The 20,596-nt window shown below is 35.3% G+C and overlaps 1 protein-coding gene across 1 annotated transcript; it reads right to left on the minus strand.

Moving 5' to 3' along the window:
- Nucleotides 1-4,909: 4,909 nt before the first annotated feature.
- LOC129919215 (uncharacterized) lies at nt 4,910-6,094 on the minus strand. The gene has a single exon (XM_056000068.1). It carries the CDS (start codon nt 6,092-6,094, stop codon nt 4,910-4,912), a length of 1,185 nt encoding a protein of 394 aa, XP_055856043.1.
- Nucleotides 6,095-20,596: the final 14,502 nt, after the last annotated feature.

Below are 20,596 nucleotides of genomic sequence, written 5' to 3' on the forward strand. Positions count from 1 at the left end.
ATTTACCAAAAAAAAAAAAAAAAAAATAAGAAACAAAAAATTAATCTTTGAACGGAAGTTTCCCTTTTCCAGAAAATAATTATAATAATGAAGAATGCTATTGAGTTGGTTCACCGTCAAAAGACTTAAGATTCTTAAAAGAGGGAAAAACTATGGAATTATTCGAAGCTATATGTATGTTCAACGAGGTTGTTCTGGAATGTTCTAAAAAGAAAAATACAGCTTTTTTCTGTTCATTGAGGTTTTTCTGTTCTGAACTGTTCTACCTAGTTTTCTGTTCATTGATGCTATCTGTCAAATGTGATATTTGTTGTCTTCTGTTCTTATGTTGTCTCCTGCCCTGTTCTGATCTAACTATTAACTTTGCGGCGGAATAACAAAAACTGAATTTTAGTAATTATAGGATAGCTAATATGCTAAATGCTAATTTTTTGAGCAAACCAGAGAGTTATTAAATTTTTCGCCATAAGAAATCTGAGGTAAGCAGACAAAATCTAAATTTCTAGCTTTTTAAATGCTTTTCAATTCCATAAACTTCGTTTTTTTTCACAATTTTAATTTTTTAGCTGCACACCAAGTCATTTTTTATTTCAATTTGAAGTTTAAAAAGTAAGGGACGTTAACAATTTCCTCTTTAATAATCATTTTTATTAAAAAACAAAACCGACTATGGATCTAAAGTTGTATGGTTTTCACATGGATTCTATAGTCAGAACAGGACGTATTTAAATGAGGCACACTGCAGGCACCAGCTTTCGAATACAAAAAGAATTATCAAAATTGGTTCACCCAGTCAAAAGTTATGAGGAAGTTGGTTAAAAAATGATGAAAAACCACCGTAAAATTGATAATTCAAAATTGATACCTGATGATTTTGATATTACAAATGTAGTTTTAACATTATATAGGTATCTGTTAAATCGACGTTGAAATTTCAAAATATTTTTACATTAAAATTGTAGAAGTGAAGTGAATTTAATTAACATGAGCAATGTCAAAAACATACAAATATTTAAATTTTATGTTAACGCTATTTTTAGTGATATTAATTCTTACGATAAATTGATAAAGCTTTCATTATCAAGAAAAAGTGGATATCAGCTAAGCTGTTTGGTAGGTAGGTAGGTAGGTAGAGATGGCGGTCAAGGCAAACCATGTTTGATTGACCCAATTAGCGCAGGATGCGCCGTTTTGATACCAAAACTTATGAAACCTGTGAGTGATAATTGGATTTATTTGAAATACATTTTTTAATTGGTTTTTAAAAAAGGGAAAAACAAGTGTTAGGCAGTCCTAAATCCACTTTGTTGCATTTAGGAACGAGATCAAGTCTTTGATCTTTGATTCTGAGATGTTATCTATGACATTAAAGAATTCGCTCCCCAGAGAGAGTGCTCTATTCCTAGCAAGGGCGGGACATTGACATAGGAAATGGTAGACCGTTTCTTTTTCTTGCTGGTCCAAGCAGCTGCGACAGTAGGTATTGTGCGGTATACCCAACTTTGCTGCATGTTCCCCTATCGGCCAATGTCCTGTACACACCGCAACGATTCTGCTAATATCTTTTCTGGGTCTAGAGATTAGGTCATATGTTTTGGATTTATTATAGGTGGGCCAGATTTTTCTGGATATGACGCAGCTAGTCAAGTTGTGCCACCTATTGTTAGCTTTTGTTAGGTATTTTAAGAAGATATCGCCCTTCATGACTCCTATGGGAATGTTGACTATTTCTGCTAGTGACTCATGAAGGGCTGATCCTTGCCTGGCCAGTTCATCCGCCTTTTCATTGCCTTCAAAACCACTGTGACCTGGGATCCAGATGAGAGTGATTGTGAGGCTTTCACTCAGCAATGAGAGTTCCTCTCTGCACTGCTGAACCAATTTGGAGGATGTCGTGACCGAAGCAATTGCTTTTATAGCTGCCTGACTATCTGTTAGTATAGCTATATTTTGGTTTTGATTTGGATATACTCTAAGTAATTTGCAAGCTTCTTTAATTGCCAGCAATTCCGCTTGGAATACACTTGCAAAGTTTGGTAGTCGAAAGGATTTTGAGATATTGAGGGATTCATAGTAGACACCCGAACCGACCCCACAGTCCATTTTTGAGCCATCAGTGAAAATGCAGGTGTCGAAGCCTCTCGTCACAATGCCCTCTTCCCAGTCTGATCTCGACGGGAAGCTGACCTTGCAATTCATTACAGTATTCAAAATAGGGGTGCAGTAGTCCGTGGGTGTCAGAAGCATATCCGATGGTATTAAATTTGTTGTGTCACTGTGACCAAAAGATTTTGCCTTCCAACTACCTGTTTCTTTTAGCCTTAAAACGCTACAAGAGACCTGGTATTTGATATGAAGGTCTATGGGTAAGAGGTGCAAGAGAACGTTTAGAGCCTCCGTGGGGCACGACCGGAGGGCTCCAGTCGTCCCTACGCTTGCTGTTCTCTGGATTTTCTTAAGTTTGTTGATGTTATAAGCTTTACTGAGTGCAGGCCACCAAACAATGGCGCCGTAGGTAAGAATGGGTCGTACAACCGCTGTGTAAGTCCATAGAATCATTTTTGATTTAAGACCCCATTTTTTCCCAAAGGTTTTACTGCAGGCATAGAAAGCAATGCTCGCTTTTCTAACCCGCTCTTCTATATTAAGCTTCCAGCTCAGTTTAGTGTCCAAAATTACACCTAAATATTTGGCGCTAGAAGAAAGTGATAAGATTTGGCCGTTGAGCTGAGGTAGAGGGAAGACAGGGATTTTGGTTTTAGTTGTAAAAAGCATCAGTTCCGTTTTACTTTGATTAACTCCTAGGCCACAGCTTGTAGCCCAGTTGCTAACTTTTCTCAAAGCCGTGTCAGTCATTTCACTGATCACAGGTAAAAACTTTCCTGATACAAGTACAACCAGATCATCCGCATATGCCACTGCCTTCACTCCACTTCTCTCAAGCTTCACGAGGATATTGTTCATGACAAGGAGCCATAACAGTGGGGAAAGAACGCCACCCTGAGGCGTACCCCTATTAACGCATTTAAAACAGTTAGAATTTCCTAAGCTTGCTTGAATTCTTCTCTCTTTTAGCATTGAAATAATCCAACTTCTGATATAGTCTTCTACTTCAAAAGTCACTAGGGCTTCGAGAATAGATTCGGTTAGGACATTGTTAAAAGCTCCCTCTACATCCAAGAAGGTAGCTAGGGTATATTCTTTAAAGTGTAACGAGTTCTCAACTGTTCGAACGACTTCATGGAGGGCTGTTTCCGTAGATTTGCCCCTCATATAAGCGTGCTGCGAACTGGCTAGAGGACATCTTTTAAAAATGTCTCTAATATGAGTTTCTAAGATTCGTTCTAAGGATTTAAGTAAGAAAGATGTTAAACTTATTGGCCGGAAATCCTTCGCGGATTCATGTCCTCTTTTGCCCACTTTGGGTATGAAAACCACGCTAACTTGTCTCCAAGACTTGGGCACATGATTAAGAAGAAGGCAGCCTTTAAAGATTTTTTCAAGCCATGGAACTGCTATCTCTTGCTGATTTTGCAGCATAATGGGCAGAATACCATCAGGGCCTGGGGATTTGTACGGAGAGAAAGTGTTAATAGCCCAAGCTATATTTTCTTTTGTTATCAGGAGGTTTACTTGCTCAGTCGTAACTGATAGCAAAGTGGGATTTATGTTCACTTCAGAGGTGCTATCAACGCACCCCGGAAAATGAGTAGTCATTAATAATTCTAAGGATTCAGCTGGAGATATTGTCCAGGATCCGTCAGACTTTTTAAGAAACGAGGGATTTGAGTGTTCCCTCGATAAAACCTTGCTAAGCCTGGCAGAATCCTTAATATCTTCTATGGAGTGACAGTATTCCTCCCAGCTTTCCTTTTTGGCTGATGCTATGCTACGCTTGTAGACTCTTAAGCAATCTTTATAGGGTTCATAGAATTTGTGTTTATGGCAGATGTTGAAGATTGTTCTAGTCATTTTCCTCAGATTAGACAGGTCTTCGTTCCACCAAGGGGGAAATATTTTGCTACTATGTCTCACCGGACAAGAGACTTTAAAGGCAGTGATCATTGCTCGTTCAAAGGTCATTACCTTTGATTCGAGCTCATCCACCGAATCTGTATTTATATTGGGTATATTGCGTAACTTTGCACTAAAAACTTGACCGAAATTCTTCCAGTCAGTTCTTTTGGGATTTCTATAAGGGGGTGGGATTTTGGTTTCAAACTTAAGTTGGAACAGAATCCAACTATGGTCTGAAAAGGATTTTAAAGGGGATACTCTCCAATTTTCAACCTGCAAATTGAAGTTGCTATTTGTAATAGTGATGTCTAGTACATCCTCCCATCCTTCATAGTTCCTTGAACTAGGAAACGTGAATGTTGGAGTAGTACCTCTATTGCAAAGAGTTAGGTTATTTTCAATGATATAATCAAATAAAGACTCACCTCGTTCATTGATCTCAGAACTACCCCAAAGAGTATGACGTGCATTTGCGTCACACCCGATGAGTAGGCTTGTCTTCATTGTACTGGCTTGAGTTGTCAGCCTACGTACTTCCTCCGGCGGTGACTGCTGGTCATGTGCCATGTACGCAGATGCCAAAAGTAGTCCATCAGTATTTGAACCCTCTAATTTGACAACGGTCAAATCAGAGGTGCTAAGATTGGGACACAAAAAAGCTTTTAAGTGTTTTTTAGCTAAAATACATGTTCTTGGCTTACCTTGGCTCGAACTGACGGGCTTGTAAAAAAGGTCATATTGGCTGTCTTGGAGACCTCTCACTCGGAGGCCATTAATCCAGGGCTCTTGTATGATGCCCACATCAAAGTTTTCCTCCCTTAGAAAAACTCTCAGGTTATCTGAAGCACATTTAGAGTGCTTCAGATTAACCTGAACGACGTGCAGCATGTTTTTAATTTATATCGGATTCTGCATCGTCAGTTACCAGCCTCTCGCCGGAGAACCCTGCCTCTTTGGGGGTATCGTCATCCTCGACGATATCCTCAACTAGGTTAGGGTCCGCTTCCTGACTTTGCAGAATCTTTATTTTGGCATTCCTAATGCCAAAGCGGAGTTTAAAGTCGGCTTTTTCGAGAGCCCCACGACTAACCTCGCAGATCCTCAGAAGGTAAGACGCGCTGTTCTTTTGCGGCTCTTCAGTCTTAATGACTGCCCAGTCATGCATCGGAATCAGCGGGTTTAACCTCTGAAGACTGCGGATCAGCTCCGTTCCACTTGGCTTGATACTCATGAGGGGCAGCCAAATGCGAGCCAGTGGTTGTTTAGGAATCTCCTTAGCTGGGATAAGCTTGAGCTTCAAACCATCCCATTTAGTGCTGATCTCATCAACACTTTTACTAAGGAAATCCCTAGAAAACCCATCCTCGCACTTAATTACCCTGTATCCCCTGAGCATCTCACCAGAGTCGAAACTAGGGTAGGGACCCTCATTTGCCGATAGGGTGTAGAGGAAGACCATCTCAGAGAGTTTGGCCTCGATGGAGTTCCACACTGACATCAGACCTTTGTTGTCAGTGGAGAGCTCATCTACAATCGCCACTTGAAGATCGTCCCTGACGATCTCACTTAAAGTGCGCGATTGCGCCGCTCCCTGAGGTGGCCCTTTCTTTTTGGTGCCGCCGGTTTTAGCTTTCTTTTGAGGAGGGTTACCCTCCTCAAGAGATCTATTTCTCTTGGCGGTCTTTTCGGGATGAACAAAAAGATTGTTGTACTCTTCAACAATTTTTTCGTACCTGATTTTATCAGCGGCATCTTTTTCGTGTGGAGTTCCAGCTTCCTTATTTTTAGCAATCTTGCTAAGAAAGAAGGTAGCCCTCTTGAAGTCCACTCTACGATGCAAACTCGCTGTTTTGAGGTTTTTGTCGGTAGCACTGCTACCCGACGGATTTGTTTGGGCTTTATATGGTCGAGGCACAGAGGTACTACTTGTACTAGCTGTGCTTCCGGGGTGTGGAGGTTGCTTAGGAGCGCTAGCACTTCTAGCAGTCTCCGAGCTATCCACAATGGTCTCTTGGCTCGATGCCAAGAGTTCATCCTCCAATTCGGATGTTGTTACGTCTGTCTTGTCTTCGTCCATTTTAAAAAGATTTGAAAATAAATTAAGGTCCCACGAGTAGGTCGGAAAGAAAAGGTCAACCCCGGCAGAGCCGATTACCGGGGCAAGGCAAAAATTATGACGGATCCTGCCAAGGCATCCGAAAGAGCTCGTTCACGACTGGTTTATCCCCCAGCCTTCCATTTCTTCGGCACGGATTATGTGCACGCTCACCCCACCACTGAAAATTAGGAACCTTGTATCGATGGTAAAATTGCATTTCTGATTATTTAACTATTGAGGAGTTAAGAACAATACAGCTATGCAACCTGACCTTAGCTGATCACCATCTTGCCAAAAACGTACAAGATAAAACTGTGGTGATCATTACCGCCCGGCACCCACTAGGAGGGTTTGATACACGGATTTTTGCCGAGCTGTTTGGACTTGACAGAATATCGTAGTTTAAGTTTCAACTTTATAGCACAAATGATTGAATGTTGTAAGTCACTAGGTAAGTGTAACCAACACTGGTCGGCAAAAAACTAAAAAAAGTCGGGAGCAAGAACTTTATAAGGTGATTTTAATTTACTTTAGTGTGAATGTTTACAGATTTTTTCTATCACGTCTAGTTTTTGAGCTATACTCATCACTATTTTCGCTATAAAGCTTCAAAAACTAATTTTTAATTGAGTTTTTTTTTATGTTTAGTCAAAAATATATATTTTCCGTAATATGTTGCTCTTTATAAGTCCAAAAAACCATTCATTACTTTGAAAAATATAATCAAGATTTTGAGATATCTATCATAAATTTCTTTTTTCAATATCTTTGAGAAAAAAAATAATTTTGAAAAAATATAAATACTTTTAGGACGTGTTAATATGGCGTTTTGTGATTGAAAAAAGTAGTTTTACAAAAAAAAAATTAACGGTGATGTAATTCGATGTCAAATGTACCCAAAAAAAACGCGTTTTTGACCTATTAATATTCAATTATTTCAAAAACGTGACGTACCAGTGAAATTTTGACTTCAGATTCGACTCAGCACACGAAATTCCTCTCGAAAAGTAGGGTTTGGTTCTTGCTCTATATCCGTTGCCGACCAGTGTTTTTATTGAGCTCATTGTAGATGCATTGTATGTACATTAGGGTGGTCCTTATACGGCTCTTGCAGTTGGAGTTGACTTCCTTCCTTACATAGATTTAACCCATATTATGGTTTATGGGGTATTCCATTAGACTCGAGGATTGTACCGGGACACTTACTTGCTCTTGCAGTTCAAAGCACTTTTATGCTAGTTTACTTGTAGTTTTTGAGAGCTATCTCTAAAAAAAAAACTTTCAGAATTCTATAAAAATGAAATTTGAAGAAAATCCGGTATCCATCTACCCGTTTAGGCAGATGGAGCACAGATGGACGGACGGAAATGCGAGACCCACTTTTTCGGACCTCTCCATCATCGTAAAATGTTGGTTTTGATTAAAAAAAACCCTGAAATTTCTTTTTTCGACACGAAACCAATACCACTTGTTTTTAGAGGCAAAAAGTTGTTTTAAATAGTTTATCAAACGGTGAAACAAAGTAACCCAAAATGGAGTCATGTGTCATGAAGAGAGGACAATGCAAGAAATTGGCGTGTGCGTGTACTGTACAACAAACCACACCCACTCAGAGTTATGCTTTTTGATGCACTGAGCTTAAATCCGAGGTCAGTTTAGCCCCTTCAAGTCCTGGGATTGAGAAAAGTGTAAAATACCGACTTGTTGGATGAGGGTATTCAAAAGGGTATAAAAAGGACTTTTTTTTTTGTTGGTTATTTTAAAGCATCATGGTTATTAAAAAGCATGAACAATAAAATACAAATTCGATAATAGCTTCCCTAAAGTGCGAGTTTTTGGTTCTGTCAAAGACTTTATCGGTCTTGAGATCTTTGAGCTATAAAAAAAACTACAACCTATTAGTTCCTTTTATTTAATTAAAGCAAGTTGATGTAGGTACTCCACAAGTTCATGAATGAAAAAAAAAACTTTAAATGAAACTTTAATTAAATTAAATTGCACTGGCTCGAACTTTATTTATAAACCCACAAAATTAAAAAAGAAAACAAAATAATTTACCAAGCAATTGAGATTTCATTCCGCTCCTCCAAATCCAATTCTTAATTCGAAACACATTTCTTCATCATGACATTCGAAATGACATTTCAGGATATTTAAACCATAATTCAATTTAATGGATTCGAGAGTCAGCAGCGGAAGTCCTTTTTCTGCATTCAACTGCAATTCCCCACACCTACAAAAACAACAACAACTGTTACCAGCCACCATCTCATCACTCCTAACACACAGGACCCACACAAAGAGGAGTTTCGTCTAATAGCTTTTTGTCTCGTACCACTCCGAAATCTGTTTCTGACACATTTTATCCATTTTTCCCGGTCGCCATTTGTGCCAGAGAATTCACCCAAAAACTTCCCAACTATCGGCTATGTAGACATAATAGCCTCCAACTGTGAGGTGAGGCTGTGAATTTTCCTTCAAACAATGAAAATTAATTAAACTCTGCAACATTGACAGCAGGCGGCAAGCAGCAAGTCGCAAGTTCGTATGGCATACGGCAACATCGAAGCTGGAGCGCAACACCATCAGGAGTCATTCATAACTCGCCCGGTGTGCCACCTTTCAGGTGTAAAACTCTTAAATTACTTGTTATTGTGTTATCACCTCTCGCTCTGCTCGTATATGACACAGGAAACAGTGAAATCATGGGAATGGGACTCTGACAAATGGAAAATGTTCATCAGATTTGTGAGACTGTGTCGGGTTTATTAAGAGATTTGTTTTATGGCAAAGGTAACGTCGATGATGATGATGCCGGTGCGGTGGTGGTGGGTGATTGGAAGGAGCCGGGAGATCATAATCTCCCACTTTCCGGTCATCGCAGCAGGTGTTGTAGGTATAGTCGCCTTTTTTTCTTCTTAAAAGGTATGATGATGAATTATTATTACTGCCAAAGCGAAGCGCGAAGGTCTACAATTTGTATCCCTTTTTCGCGCTCGAAAAGTTTCTTCAAAGGAAATATAAGAAATTTTAATTAAAGATTTTTGGAAAAAGTTTTCCGAAAAAGTTTTTGACAATTAAGAAATTGAAATTCATTGCGCGTTATGTCAATTAATGGAGTGATATTACTTTCGAAAGGACTTTTTTTGTTGTTGTTTGTTTTGTTTTAATGTAAGAAGCGTGCAATTAAATCATTGTCAAATTTTATTATTTAGAAAAAAAGTGATTTATAACAAAAGGTAAAGAAAACGGCTAGAGTATGTGTACTGGAGTGAATCGGAGAAATTATAATTTAAAAAGGTTGTTTCGCTTTGACTCTGGAAAATATATGAATTCTAAGCCCACTAAATATGTTTTTACTAAATTTAAGAGTTTTGTCATTAGAAATAGTTTTGTATTTTGCAACTTTGAGTGTCATTGAATTTCAAATAATGATTTTTTTCTTAGACTAGGTTTTTATGGGTGCCGTGAAATAACGCCGAGCGAAATAACGCCGAATTCCAAAATTCGGCGTTATTTCACTTTACAAAAGCGAAATAACGCCGAATTTCAACATTCGGCCTTATTACGCTTTGTCAAAGTGAAATAACGCCGAGTCCCAAGTGAGAAATAAGGCCGAATGCTAGAAAAGTGAGCATAGAAGTGGACCTAAGTTAACCCGTATATTAAAATGCTAACCTTTTTTATTTTCAAAGGCATATAAGGCCCTAATTTATTGAGGCAGAATGGCCCCAATACCAATTTGGGACTTCTGTCCATCCAATCGAGGTATAGGTTCCAAAAATTTTTTTTTTTCTTATGTGCCTCTTATTTATTCATTAACAGATTAGTCTCAAGAAGGTAGAAAAACATGTCGCAGGGACAAAAGGCCCAATGATATAGCACCCACTTTTTATTTATGGGAGTTATGTTCCACTTGAGTGGGTTGACATTTAATTTAAGAATTATATCCCACTTGAGTTGGACATAAGCTCCCACTAAGTGTGAAAATAAAAATTCGCGCGAATTTTTATTTTCACACCTTAAAATTGATTCTCCCGTGGGCAAAATTTTTTTCCGCTTCGCGTTTGGGTTCCAAAAATTAAATAGATTCTTATGTAAGGATTTATTTTTCGCTTCGCGTTTGCCAAGTTATACAAACATATCTTTGTTGTTTGGTATACACATAAATAAAACAATAAAAACCAGGATACTTAGGTTTATAAACAGTGAAATATGTTTGGAGGCTGAGATCATGCTGCTCTGCTGCAATCCCCTTGATTGGATACACTATTGAATCGGCTTATTTGCCAATAAGGTGGGACATAAGTGAAAAATCGAATTATGTAACTATCCCAAATACAGTTATTCAGTTGGGAGATAATTTTATAATTTGTAAATTCTTTGTTAGTGAGACATAACGCCCATCCTTTATTTGTGGGTCTTTTGTCCAACCTGAGTTTGACATAAGCCCCACATTTAATTTGGAACTTATGTCTCACTCAAGCGGGACGTAAGCCCCACAAATAAATAGTGGCTTTTATTCCATGGGCCTTATGTCCCTGTGCCAAAAATATGGCATTTCAATACCAAACTGACTGCAGGTGGTTACATAGAAATTTTTCCTAAGCTCCACTTAGCAGGATTTGCCTCACTGAAAAAGTGAAATAACGCCGAATCGGCGTAATTTCACTTTATCATTGTGAAATAAGGCCGAATGTTGAAATTCGGCGTTATTTCGCTTTTGTAAAGTGAAATAAGGCCGAATTTTGGAATTCGGCGTTATTTCGCTCGGCGTTATTTCACGGCACCGTTTTTATCGTATTCGAAGGATAGCGACTGAGAGAGCACAAATATGTGTTTTTTTTTTATAAATTTCGACCCTGAAAATTGATTCAAAGTTTTCAAATGGTGTTTTTTTAAACGACATAATGAAATAGCGACATGGCGAAGAATCAACAAGACAACAAGGCGACAATACCTATAGCGATATTGTAACATGGCGATTAGGCAACATGGTGACCAGGACGCGACCCAGAGGCATCCAAAACGATTCCAAACACGTCCGAGACGCGTCCAAAACGCGTCCGAAACGCGCCCAATACTCGTCCAAAACGCGTCCAAAACGCGTCCAAAACGCGTCCGAAACGCTCCCAAAACTCGTCCAAAACGCGTCCTAAACGCGTCTAAAATGCGTCCAAAACGCATCCAAAACGCGTCCAAAACGCGTCCAAAACGCGTCCTTAACGATTTCTATACGCGTCCAAAACTCATCAAAAAAGCGTCCTAAAAGCGTCCAAAACGCGCCCAAAACGCGTCAAAAACGAGTCCAAAACACGTCCAAAACGCTTCCTAAATGCGTCCAAAACGCGTCCAAAACGCGTCCTAAACGCGTCCAAAACGCATCCAAAACGCGTTCTAAACGCGTCCAAAACTCGTCAAAAACGCGTCCTAAACGCGTCCAAAACGCGTCGAAACGCTTGCCAAACGCGTCCTTAAAGCGTCCTTAACGCTTCCTAAACGCTTCCAAAGCCCTTCCTTAACGATAGGTATAGAGGCCCTAAAATTGCAAAAATTCAAAAGGCTCTTAAAACAAAACTACATTTCCAAAATTTATAAAAAAAATGCATATTTGTGCTCACTGAGTCGATATCCTTCGGATCAAATCGAACATATTTGGACATACTTTAAATATATCTTAGGAATTAGCTGAAGAAATTAATTTGTCGCATTTCCGTGGTAGTCATAAAATTCTATTTAGCAATGCACATTTTAAAGTACAAACAGTCAGGCACAATATGCTATAAAAAAAAAAGTAATTATTGGTTCCACACTGTTTTGTGCTCTATAAAATGGTATTGCTCTTTTAATCTACACTGTTGTTTGTTATTGTATCGAATGCGCACAATACATCCCACATTATTCCTCGCCATCACCACCACACCGGCACCGGCCACCTCAATTAATGTCCGACCATTAAAAAGGAAATAAAAATCATGAAACGTTCGTTTTTGAAGGACCACCATCACATCATGCATATTTCTACAAAAAATGTTCGTTTCCTTTCCGTATCCTATGGTTCTTATCCTACGAATATAATTTTGTTATAGGTTTCTTGAGAGCTCTTAGATTTACAAGCATTAAAAAACAGATGATTATCCCCAAGAGCTCTTTCGCACACCGGTTATCCAAGAGGGAAATGCTATTATATTCTTTGCTGAAATCATAGAAAGACAGATGGATAAATAAATGAAATTAATTTTAATTTTTTTTAAACTTGAGGAAAAATATTTAGAAAGCAAAGTTAAAAAAATAGAAGATGTAGAAGATGATGGTATTCCTTTGAATGTTTGTATTTCTAATTTTAATTGTTCTACAAATTTTTTTTTTTCGTTTTAATTGATTAAGAACTCCATTTTAATGACTTAAGCTATTAGCCTATTTAGAAGGCTTTAATAAACATGAGAGCCTTAGTCCTTAGAGGTTTTTCAAACCGATTATACATAGTTGTTTGATAAATAAAATTATTAACATTATTAATGTTTTTGTTTTTAATAAATTTTTTAAAATAATGTTTGATCTTAGAATGTTGTTAAAAACGAAATATATAATACTCTTTATTTTCTTGGAGTTACGAGGTTTTTCTACCAGATTCATCTCAATGTTACGAGGTTTTCTGACGAAATTTAATGGAGCTACGAGTTTTTTTTTTTTTTTTTAACTACGAACAAGGTACCTATACGAGGTTTTCTCACAAACATTTTTATTGAAGTTACGAGGTTTGCTTTACAACAGAGTATAGCAAAACTTGAATTAAAGTTTATTTAGAGTTTTCGGAATGGTTTCAAATTTTCTATGTTGCTAAGCTTACAAATTTTCTACAAAATGGCAGTCACAAGTCATTTTCGGAAAAAGGTGGAGTTCCGAAATTTCTTTCATCGGTCCATAGTAGCTACCTACAACCTACATAATCTATAAGTCCTATAATGTACTCAAAGAAACTTTTAAAAATAAAAACCACTCAAAAATAGGTCTAAAACATGTGTTTTTCAAAAATTCATATTTTAAAAACTAGTACCTCAGAAAAATATCCGTATAAGACCCCTAATTTTTAATTGCGATATAGGAACTGTTATACATACACATCAAGTAATGCATTCGTTCAAAAGCAAAGTTGAGATAACAGTCAAACATGACGTTACGATTATAGAGAATGAGAAAAACATCGGTGTCTTGAAAGTTGAAATACGTCTGTCTGTCATTCTGTCAGGATGTCTGTCGATGAGCCGATCAACTTTACACTTGGTATGTTTTATGTAACTAGCAAGTTTTTCACACCGAACAGAAAGAATGTGAATGGGCTAAATTTATACTATTTTAAATTATAAATATACAAACTGATGCTCTATTATTTTTCCTAAATCTGGACACCTCAATCTCGGCTATGGGGTTAATAGAACTCACGATATAAGCTTTTTTAACTAACCATTTCAGGCTTTTCAATTCAAATAAACAAACAAAAATCTAAACAAAAAAAGCTTCTAAAACATAATCGTATAAACGGCTTATAAATATAGTTCTATTGGTCACATCCTCAAGATTGGGGTGTTCAGATTAAGGAAAAGTAATAGAGCATCAGTTTGTATATTTATAATTTCAAATAGTATAAATTTAGCCCATTCACATTAACTGGAAAACTTACGTTATTTAACCCCCCAAAAACCGTATAAAGCACAAAATTAGAGTTGTCAGACCTTCGAAATCGACATTAACACGCGTATGGCTGCAAAACTGCGTACTTATATTTTGGTTATACCTCTACTCCCAAAATTTTCTCGGCCTACTAGCAAAAAAACAGCTTTTTTCTTACTTTTGACTAGTACATGGAGAGTTTCGGAGTTAGATTACTTCTACAATACGATGGTGACAATAACGATTGTGGGCTCATTTTATAGGTAATTATAAGTACTACAATTCATTCTTGAAGAATTATCCAAACAAATCAAAAGTTCGTCAGATATATGAAAAAATGTCATTTTGTCCCAACCTTGCGATACAAACCCGCACTTTGACCAACTATAAAATTTTATTTAATCAACTCACGGAATTGTTTTGTATATCATTTCTTAGATAATTTTATTGTTAATAAGTCTTACCTTTGTCATTTTTTGTTAAAATGAATAACAATGGAGCTATTCAATAAAAACGATACCAATCTCTTTTCCAAGATGGCGGCTGTTCCCAACCTCCAATTATCCCAACAAATTGACTTTTATGATAAGGACAACCACCCGAACCCGAAAAATTTTGTCCCGCGAAAAATGCGATTTCATGCCCATATTTTGACTAATTTCCCTGAGCTACTAATAAAAGCGTATTAAAACAAAAATATCTTGTTTTGTCTAAAGTGTTTATTGTTCTTTAAATATGCCTAAAAAACTCATAAATAATAAAAGCTCTTTAATGCAATTACATATTGTTCCCCAAATAGTATTTAGTAGCGGGTTGGGGTCAAAATTCTGACGGGGTCAAAATTCTTTTGTCAAAATTCTGCTTTACAAAATTCTGATTTCAAAATTCAGCTTTTCAAAATTCTGTTTTTCAAATTTCTGTTTTTCAAATTTCTGTTTTTCAAAATTCTGTTTTTCAAAATTCTGCTTATCATAATTCTGTTTTTCAAAATTCTGCAAAAAATTAAAAACCCTTTTTTAATTTTTTGCAATGTTCTGTAAAATCATCTTCTTGAAAAATTATCTGCTTATTTGATAACCTACCTACATAATTTGCATTTTTTGAATGCATATTAATTTTTGTTTTATAAATGAATAAATTTGAAAATATTAAGAAAAGGTTTTTAATACTAAACATTTCCGAAAATAATTCAAAATTTTTTAATTTGTCTATGAATTTTAAAAAATATTTGCGACTCTTAAACAAAAAAAATTTAGGAAAGTACCAATGTTGAATTACATTAATGAGGTGTATTTTTTTTTTAGTCAGCGCATATGGTTAAAAAAAAAAACAGAATTGGCAGAATTTTTTTGTTCATGTATAATGCTGGCAGAATTTTAAAAAGCAGAATAGAAAAAAAGCTGAATTTTGAAAAACAGAATTTTCGTTAACAAAGCTGAATTTTGAAGCCAGAATTTTGATCTGATCCCTTTAGTAGCCTATACAAACTACTTGAACTGTTTTGATAAACTTCTATTCCTACTTATTTGCTTTATTGGTTTTTATTTCTTCTATTAAATTCCTTTATTGCAAGTGCAACTTGTAAACTACACTTGCAGTAGTTATTGACACTTAACTTCCTCTCAACCTTTTTATTCTCTGGCACTCATATCCTCCTAAGGCAATTTATAAACATACATACAAGTCGAGAGTATCCTGTTCACACACGAGTGTTGTTAGAATATTTTTTTTTTTTGTTTTCAACTCTCAAGTTTATTTTTCGTTTTAGTTTCAAAGAGGATAGTTTTTCAAATTAGAATCCTTTTCCTGCATTTGCACAATCAGAAACTTATTAATACTGCAGGCGGCTGGCAAATGACAGGACATTCTGCCATTGAAAATAAAAAAAATTATATTAATGTACATCCATAATATACAAGAGGAGAGCATCAGTTATCCTTTATTTTATAGCCATTTTTTTTTGTACTGTATGTCGGTGTATAAAGTTCGAACAATATCCTTCGAATCTTTTATCTATTCCTGTGCCTCGTTATTATCGAATATAGTTACAACAAATTCCTATACAAAACAACTGCACACATACCAACCGACACAGGATATTAGAATTTCGATAGAAAGGATGAAGAGTCTGTGATTTTTTTATTTTTTGTCGAGTACATATACATACTACAGTCGATATATGCGATGGTGTAGTGTTGCTTGTTATCGATTGGCTTTCGATGCTGTTCATCCGATTGCAACACATGTCCTTTTGGTTATTGTCAAATTTTAAAATTGACTTTATCCTGGCTGTTGGTTTGCTATGTAGTTGTTCGCATAGAGTGCAACATGAGAGGAGGCAGAATTGCATCAATGACAACGGGAACGGGGAATGGTTTTGAATCTTTTATTTAAATTTAAATGAATTCTGCTTCAATGGAGTGTGTTACTGAATGCGGATTGAGTTACCAGAGTTTTTTTTTTTGACAATAGAGATGGTCAACAAATTGAAGAGGAGGAGAGCGAGGCTGAAAAAAAGCGTGTCTGTTGATTGGATGCTGCTGCAAATGCAATTAAAATTCAGTCAGTCGGGAGAATTTGTCTTAATAAAATATAAAAAAAAGAAGTCCTTTTTGGCATTCAGGACGAATGAAAACGAAGAATATGAAAATCAAGGTGTAGTGAAAGTTTAGGGTCGTAAACAAAAGCAATACACACACACACACACACAGAAGAAAAAAAATTGATTTAACATAGGTATATTCCCTCCATCATCATCCAAGAGGCTACAATCTGCCGAATAAACTTTCTCTAATTTATATCTATTCAGCTTAAGGATCCCACATTAAATCCCATATTCGGCAGATTTTTTTCTTCCTTTTATGCCACTCCGCCGAAATATCAAAAGCCCTCATCGCAATCCGATGAACCATTAAGGACGAACCTTGTGTTGTAGTAAGGTTTGTGTGGGTTGTTGTTGTTGTATGTTTCTTGTGTATATATATGATGTATTCCCCACAGTGATTTTCGGAAAATTAAATCATCATTACGTCAAATCATTTTCACTTTTTTGTTTTCCTCGTTCTCTTGGTTCTGTTTTTTTTCTGTATTTTTGTGTGGAATTATTTTTTCCTGTCCAAATTTAGGATACAAAAAAAAAAAAAAAATGGAAAACAAATCTCAGCTCAGTGCTCTTAGCTCATGTGTGCGTGTGTGTGGGAGAAAAAGGAAGCGCCAGATCTAACAAACAACAAAGTTACAAAACACCAACAAATTTATTGCGAACGATTTTGGTTAACGTTTTGTATGTGAAATCCAGCCACATCCTGGGAGATTTGTTTTTTTTTTCTGTTCTTTTTTTTTTTTCCTCCGACCAACTCTATAGAGATTGTGAATTTAGGGATTTCAACTGTGTTGAATGAAAAAAAAAAAAAAAACTCAAACAAAAAACACGGGTAGGATATTTTTAATTTTCTCCTTTTTTTTTCATAAAAGTTTGATTTCATGATTTTGTGCGAGAATATGCAAAGAAGGAATCCTTGTTAAGCTAAATAATCAAAAAAATGTAAAAGTTTTTTTTTTTACTTGTTTTCTGGTTTGAATTTGGATTTGGTATGGATTTTCTAGGATTCAGATTCGTTCCAATATTGAAAGTAAATATTTTTCGCACAATGTGCTTTTTATCAAAACCTTAAATTCAGCTGTTTTCTTGAGCAAGGTTGCTTGTAAGGTTGGGAGAATAGGTACTTTTGGAATTTCTTTGTCTACTCATCTTTATTTCGTTGGCTTGCAACTTTCGGCATAGATAGTAGAGTAGAGGTACCTACCTATATGTGAACTTGATTTTATGAAAGTGGACTAAGTCACTTTTTGCATTGGTTAAAGAAAAAACTTACACAATAATTTTCTTATAACGATTTAATTGTATTTTTTTTTATGAAACCACTAAAGGAGCAATAAAGAAATTTATATACTGCAGTTTCGCTTTCAAATAAACTTTACCCCTTAAATAATAAATTATTTTTGGGCAAAATTTGATGGCATTTTTAGGAGTGACTTAGTCCACTTTCATAATTAAAGGCATATATAAGATTAATGTAGTCACTTTTGAGTTAATATTGAACATATTCATTCACTGCAAGCTTAATGGTCGGTAAAATAATATTCGGACAGTAAAAATTATTTAGTTAATTAGCTTCACTGGTTTTAGTTTTTAAACCAGTTGAAATTTTTTTGTTGTGTTTCTGTGATGGTGAAAGATTGCAAAGTGATACTGACAGGTTATCACCCACCCATACAGTGAACTAAAATATACGAAGTCTGTGTGGATTAAATGCTACGGGTTTTTGCATAAAAAGCAATTTTATGAAAAAAATTTTTAATTCGTTAGGTACCGTCGTTTCTTAAAAAAATAATTTTTAAAAATACAATTTTTCTAACATTTTTCAAGAAACAGGTGGCATGTCATTTTTAAGAAAATATTATTCAAAAAATAAGAACTAAGTTTTGGTAAAATTTTTGAAATATTTTTCAAAAATCCAAAAATGTGTTTTTTTTTTACAATACAAAAAGCTACAATATTTTACGTACGTACGTTTAAGCTAACCAATCGTCGAAACGACGAAGTAATATTAACTGTGCTGTATAGAAAAATTTATTAAATAATTTCGGTCAAGTTTAATAGTCATATTTTTTTTAAAGAAAAAGCAAAAAAAGATTTTCTTACACACGCGTTAGTTTTTACACACGAAAGTTAGCTTTCTAGGGTCAACGTTTCTGTTTTTATCTTTTTTAAATGTTGTTTTATAAAAATATTAACTTTTGGATTTTTGATGAATTCAATTTTTAAAAATAGATATTTTAACACAAAAAAATTTTTGTTTTTTGAAAAGTTGGGAATTCCGTTATTTAGATTTAACCATTTTTAGAAAAATTGCACTTTTATTTCAGAAAATATTGAGAAAAATTTAAAAAAAAGATCGATTTTCCGTAAATGACAGTAATATTGGTGAGAAAAATTTTTCCATAGGAACCAAATTATACTTTTTGAATTGCTTTTGGCCTTTTGAATTTGAATGATGTTAGAATAGCTCTAACGTGTCAAGTTTTTGAGATATCGAATTTTCCATATGCTGCTAATACCTAATATATTTTTTTTTTTCCAAAAATGATTGGCACTGGTCTACAAGCCACTAATTCAATTTCATCGAAGTTTTTATTACAAAAGCATTTACTATATCTTTGGCGCCGGGTACAAAGGTGTTAAGTCAGAAAAGGTAATTTTGAGGAAAATGAAATTGAAGTTTTAATTTTTGTTTGTAAATCTGAATACTGTAATTTTGAAAAAGTAAATGATGCAGAAACATCATCTATAAGAACTTTTTTAATATCCGTATGCTGTTGACTAGAAAATGATCGTTCTTAAAAAAAAATTGTGTTGACTTAACACTTTAGAGCCATTTAGTCTTCAAAAATAAACTTGGTCCAAAGATGTTAAGTCAAAAAAAAATCTATGTTTACATTGATAAAAAAGTTTAATTAATAAAAGAAAGTTGGAAATATCAATGTTTTGTTGTTGCCAACCCAAAAATCACATGTCATAGCTTAACATAACTTCAGAATTCGTAACTCTAGTTTTTCGTAACTTCGGTTTCGCTTAACTTTGACGGCCGTAACTCTGTCGCGCGTAACTCTGTTATTCGTAACTCCGTTACCATTACAAAAAGGACATATGTATGTTTTTTTTTTAATGTTAATTAACAATAACTAAAAAATTCCAACTTTCAACATTATACCTAATACATTTTTTTTTCCAAAATAAATAAAGATAGGAGGGGCCCCCAAAATAAATGGGATACAGGGCCCCCACAGAGCTAGCTACGCCACTGGTTCTATGGCAGGTACCGTTAATAACGGTAGAAAATTTTTTTATATTTAATAGATACTATTTACACAAAAATTTTGATAAAAATCATCAAAGCTGTTTTTGAAAAAAAAGTAGCTGTTCTATTTGCGTTATATGGCAGGTACCGTTAGTTTCAGTTTCACGAACGACTATTTACTATCAAGTTTGAAGAAAATCGCTCCAGTATTTTAGACTGCAGCTCGAGGTACACATAGACAGACAGAATTGCCGGACCCACTTTTTTGGCATTCTCCATCATCGTAATGTCATGTCTGATTGTTACCTATCTCGAGTTAGATTTTATCTCGAGATTGTTTTTTTGAACAATGTTCATAAAAAATAAAATAAAAAAAATAATAAAAAAGGTTTCTCATAATCCACAGTGACATTAGGTGGAGTTTTTAATTTATTACCTTTGTTGGAGACTATGACGTCACCAAGTGGATCACACTGAACAAATTGACATAAACCAGATGTTTTTGATCATAATATTATGTTCTAATTTAATGTCATTTTACTTTATGTAATTTTTTGCCTACATCTTGGTCTTTTAATATTCTTTTATAACGTGTCTTAAACGTCATACTGTTTTATTTCTCTGCGCCGTTTTAAAACTAGACAATCCTAGTACTATTTATCGTCATCAGCCTTTTGTCAAATAATTCTTTGTCTTTTTGCATATACATTGGAACATTTACTTGTACTTGTACTGGTATTGGTGATAGTAACCTTAAATATGTTAAAAATTGTAAAAAAAAGATCTGAAAATAAAATAAAACATAGATGCTGAATGTTTAACTTATGTTTTTATTATCATTTTAATTTTATTTGCAGAAAGCTTAGAGTTGATTCTGATTATAAACTGAATCTGGTTTCTAAGATTCAACAAAGAGAGGCCTCGAACTGAGCTTGCTCAAGTGCCCAAG

The sequence above is a fragment of the Episyrphus balteatus genome, chromosome 4 (genome assembly GCF_945859705.1).
Source record: "Episyrphus balteatus chromosome 4, idEpiBalt1.1, whole genome shotgun sequence".
NCBI lineage: Eukaryota > Metazoa > Arthropoda > Insecta > Diptera > Syrphidae > Episyrphus > Episyrphus balteatus.

Excerpts from the sequence above, each read along its gene's own strand:
- LOC129919215 (XM_056000068.1), bottom strand. The coding sequence starts at position 6,094 with ATGGACGAAGACAAGACAGACGTAACAACATCCGAATTGGAGGATGAA.